Source organism: Gadus macrocephalus, chromosome 15 (assembly GCF_031168955.1).
Source record: "Gadus macrocephalus chromosome 15, ASM3116895v1".
Lineage (NCBI taxonomy): Eukaryota > Metazoa > Chordata > Actinopteri > Gadiformes > Gadidae > Gadus > Gadus macrocephalus.
In genome coordinates this window covers 1,929,356-1,934,355 of record NC_082396.1, presented here as the reverse complement: position 1 = coordinate 1,934,355, position 5,000 = coordinate 1,929,356, and the positions used below count along the sequence as shown (strand labels likewise).

Here is a 5,000-nt window from a genome sequence, read left to right as displayed (position 1 = left end):
GTAGTCCTCTCTCTAGTTCTGGATGTGTGTTGCTCTCTGTAGTGCTGGATGTGAGGTATTGGATGCTTGGTTCTGGATGTTTGTTTCTGGATGTGGTTCTGGATGTGTGGTTCTGGATGTGTGGTTCTGGATGTGTGGTTCTGGATGTGTGGTTCTGGATGTGTGGTGCTGGATGTGTGGTTCTGGATGTGTGGTGCTGGATGTGTGGTGCTGGATGTGTGGTTCTGGATGTGTGGTTCTGGATGTGTGGTTCTGGATGTGTGGTTCTGGATGTGTGGTTCTGGATGTGTGGTGCTGGATGTGTGGTTCTGGATGTGTGGTGCTGGATGTGTGGTTCTGGATGTGTGGTGCTGGATGTGTGGTTCTGGATGTGTGGTTCTGGATGTGTAGTTCTCACCGATTCAAGCACAGGAGGAAAATATCATGGAAACGCAGTTTGGATTTCTGTGTTTAGTGTTTATCCTGGCTCACCGTTTAGACACAGAACAGAGGCTGCTTACATGACAGTATAATCTTATAAAGCCAGAGAATAAACCTCACCAAATATCATATTGCTGGACAAAACTTTACGAGTAAAAGAGCTCAGAGGTCAATGTTATGATCTAGGCCTACTTGATGTACTTATGGCAAATGTATGTAATTACCAATGTTAACCATGCAACTACAATATGGATTTGAGTCGTGATGATCAATATTTGAATGTTACATGATTTACGGGCCAATATGTAATTGATTTATAAGACTGCTGTCAGTTCACACACTGCCTGCCACTGCTATTGTGTAGTTAATTTATCATTGTGAGGATGGCTAATTTTTCATGCGTTGATATTGTATTATTGCTATTATTGGAATCCTTATTCTTGATATTATTATTTATGTAGGATTAAATTAATTGAAAACATGTAGACACTGGTTTATATTTTTTAAGTTGTGATATTGTTTTAAGTACGCCTAGGATAATTATTATTGAAGGGAGGCCTGTGATCTTTACAAAAAGCTTTTGTTTTTTTTGTCTTGTTTAAAATAACCCACATGATTAGCATATAAAATATACAGATGGTACATGATAGCGAGCAGGGGTTTCACTGATCCTGAACAGCCTTTATTGCTGTCGCCATCGAGGAAACATCGTTTGGGAAAAGCTAATGAGTAATTTCTATACAAATCCTCCATGTTCCCTACATGTCGCACTCTGTTTGCTTAAAAGGACGGCTTGATCTGTTCCCACTTTTGTTGGTTGACCGTTGACGTAAAGATATGATTGATAGAAACACAGACCCCCCCAATAGGGCCTAGTCATTCACAACATCTCTGATTTATCTCAGTGCCGCTGTATTATTGGCCTATTCAGACATGTTGGGTTTCTAGATATGATGTGAATGACGCCCTCTAGTGGCCATTATCGACCTAGACGTAAACCAAAATATTGCAGGATGATGGTCTGTGTGCGTGTGTGCGTGTTTCCGCGTGTGCACGCGCGCGCGCGTGTGTGTCTTTGATTGCAATTTGCAATATCTGGACATTTGTTGGGCAGTGAAAACAACCCAAATACAACAAAAACTAATCTAAATAATTTTGTTTACATAGCTTTGTTTTAGGCACACGACATTCTGAATAATTGTCATAGATGCCTTAAAATCTCTTAATCCACCTACCAATATATCAATAAACTCTACTCTCTAAACACTCTCTACCCTCAAGTGAGGGTGGCACTTCACCATTAAAATATTACAGGTCACATTGAACTGAATCCCGGAGCCCCAGTAGGCATGAAGCAGCAATCAAGTGTTTGGGTCTTAACGACACCTAATAAATAGGACCATGTCTTCTGTGTGTCTATCTACATCCTTCAGGATGGCCGGCCGATCTTTAGACATCAATCCGGCCTGCTGTCATCCAAGCCCAGCTAAATTAAATCAATGTCTGAAACCAGAGCCAAAGTCTCAACCGCCACAACAGAAATAGCAAATCTAGTTTTGCCGTCTGCTAACGATGTTAGCCCGTTCCCTAAATGGGCCCCGCACCGTCGTAAAAAGAGTAGCATAGCGAGGATATGATTACGGGCTAAACACTCCCGTCTCCATTTTCCTGTAAAACTCACTGACTGCCAGCGTGCTTCATAGGTCATCAACCCATCATCACCACCCTCCCCCCCCTCTCTGCCCCCGCTCCCTCCTCCAACCTCGCTTTCACCGCCCCCTCCCATACCCACTACTCTACCTCCCCCCCCCCCCTACTGATTTAGTTCTCCTAAGTATCATGTTATTCTTTGTAATTAAAATTTCCAAGGTGAACGCAAGGAGAACCGGAAACCACATTTATTGACCGTGGGGGAGATTCGTCCCGATCGCTGAATAGGTGTCATTTGAGCCCTTCCTTTCAATTTCCGCAGGCAGACGAGAAGACAGGCGCGTCGTAAATCACGTGCGCCTTGCATTTTTAACCCCACCGCCCGGCTCCCAGGAATCAACGCGACCGCAGACTTTCCACAACGAGGCGATCCCGATAACTGTTACCGTCTCCTGTGCATTTGAATTAGAAAACCTAAGGAACGTCGAAGAATATGAACGCATGAATGTCTCTTTATTGTTTAAAATGCTTGATTTCAGGGAGACGTGTGAGTAAGCGCCCCCCCTCTTGTGTCCGGTCCACTGTGCCCCTCCAGGATCCAGCGGGCTGTACTTCCCTCAGAGCGAGTACTCTGAGACAGTGTACGTGGGCCAGCCCGCGGGGACCCCCGTGCTGCAGGTGATCTCCATGCCGGACAACAGCAATGAGCGCCCTCACTTCTACCTGTGCTTCTCGTCCACGGGAGCCCCCCCGTACCTCCGCTGGTTCCACCTGGACGTCCACACGGGCGTGCTCCACCTCAACAAGAGCCTGGAGGAGAGCGACTTCGCCCTGCTACTAGGGATGGGCCGGTCGCAAACGATTCGTTCACAACGAACGAATCCCGAAGGTGAACGACGAGAACTGATTCCCGAAACAAGAGAACTGGTTCTTCGATTCTTTTTTTTATTTTTAACATTAAACAAAAATATGGTCACGTAAATAAAATATACAAACGAACAGAGCTCCGTCTCCCCGCGACATTATATTGATTGAGTCTAAGATTCAGAAGATTCAGCCAATGAGAGTGCTACAGCAGGTAGCAATCGCTTTGCCATGGCCCATGGGTAAACGAATGACAAGGCACCGCCACACAAGTTAACTAACGATCACTGTAAGCTCCAATATCATTGTTCTACAACACAGTTGCATGCTTTAATAAAGTATTGTTTTACCTACCATGGAAATAGTTGAACTGCGTTGTATAGGCCAATGCTACAGAAATTCCTTTTTTTGTTCTCTAAGCGCACCGTGACTGAAAACCTTTTTTCAGTTTTATTCCCCGTTGTTTCTACCGCGCGGTTCGGTCCGGCTTGGCGCAGCTCAATTACGGCTGGCGTTTCGACCGCCAACAGTACCCTTATGGTAGGGCAGGCTGTGACAAAGCCTTAATTGGCGGGCGTACCCAATACTTATAAGCAAAGGGGTGGGGGGGGGGGGGGGGGGCAGACACCTGTGAGATTCTCTGTCAAATGACGTAATCTGATTTAACGAACGAATCAAACAAACGAATCAAACCAACGAATCGTGATAGTGAACGGAACTGAAAGAACTGATTCCCGGAAAAGAATGGTTTTGCCCATCCCTGCCCGCTACGTGAGTGACAGGACGCCTTCCCTCCGTCCGTCTGCATGTGCATGTCTGTGTCTGCACTTAGTAATCTGTACTGCACAGCCTTTGTTTTTTAAGGGCCTTTATAAGATAAAGTCAACTTGAAGCTTTGAATATACTCCACTATTGCAGTGACGAGTCTCTCATGCCCAAAGGGTAAATTCTATCTATTTCGTTCTCCATTTTTATTAGTGTGTCCCTACCAGTCCCCGCCTGTATGTCATGTCTGAATGTCTGGCGGCCGAGACGCTAATGTAATTGCATAAAGGCAGAGGAAACTGCCGAGTCATCGAGGAGAGCTCTGTCCAAGATTAAAACGAGGGGCTCGCCATTGCCCTGGTTGTTTCATTTATGCCTTCATTTATTTCTTTATACCTTCATTCCTTTATCAGGTAAGAGACCGGTGACCGTGAAGAAGCTGCTGCTGACCGCCATGGTGCTGAACCGCGCCTACTCCAGGACCCAGTGCGGGCGCCAGCACGCCCGCCTCTCCTTGACGTTCGTCAACGAAACCGTGCCCCCGTGCGGCGGCGACCACGGCCTGCAGCAGCTGTGCTTCCCGTCGCGGGCGCCCCCCACCCCGCACATCATGGAGAACCGGCTGGCCGGGCCGGTGCAGCAGCTCAGACGCCTGCCGCTGCTCAACGTGTGCCCCAGCTACAACGTCTCCTACAGCGTGGAGTCAGGTCAGCACACCGGGGGGGGGGGGGGGGGGCACCCAGACCACTGCTCAGGAGACCTGGCTCTGGTTGTTCCGGAGGGGGGGGGGGGGGGGGGTTAGGAGGGGGGGGGGGGGTGTTAGGAATGCTTATAAGCGGCCAGGCAAGGATGGGAACCAGAGTCTTGTTAACGTAAGATAAGACAAGATGTTCTTTATTATTAATACCAGGCGGGGAACCAGCATGTCCCGGCAGAAGTACTGGGACAGACAGTCATCGTAAAAATATTTAAAAAGAAAGAAAGTGAAAAAGAAATGTTTGAACAAGAATATGCAATGAACACAAAAACAAAGAGCGATCAAGAATAAGCAACCAACACAGGAACTAGTTAGAACGTTGTCAAACTCTCCATTATAAACATACTCTGTGTATATCTATCTATGTTTAGTATTATGCATCACGCGAACCTCCTAAGATGGTGCAATTTGATTGGTTCGCTCTCTCGGGATATTGGGCAATATCCCGAGATTGAGATCTCAAACTCGGGATATTGGGGGAAGGCCTTGACGGTCGACTCGTCACGCTAATAAAAACAAATAAATCGCGGCAAAATGTGTTATC

The 5,000-nt window shown here is 46.9% G+C and overlaps 1 protein-coding gene across 1 annotated transcript in view; it reads left to right on the top strand.

The window, feature by feature from the left end:
* The first annotated feature begins 2,663 nt into the window (after nucleotides 1-2,663).
* ret (ret proto-oncogene receptor tyrosine kinase) overlaps nucleotides 2,664-5,000 on the top strand; it is a 12,596-nt gene continuing 10,259 nt past the window's right edge. Inside the window, exons 1-2 of the mRNA XM_060072496.1 lie at nucleotides 2,664-2,959; nucleotides 4,113-4,406. Of these exons, the coding sequence (XP_059928479.1) occupies nucleotides 2,758-2,959; nucleotides 4,113-4,406 (496 nt within the window). The 5' untranslated portion in view covers nucleotides 2,664-2,757. The remainder of the gene's footprint in view (nucleotides 2,960-4,112; nucleotides 4,407-5,000) is intronic.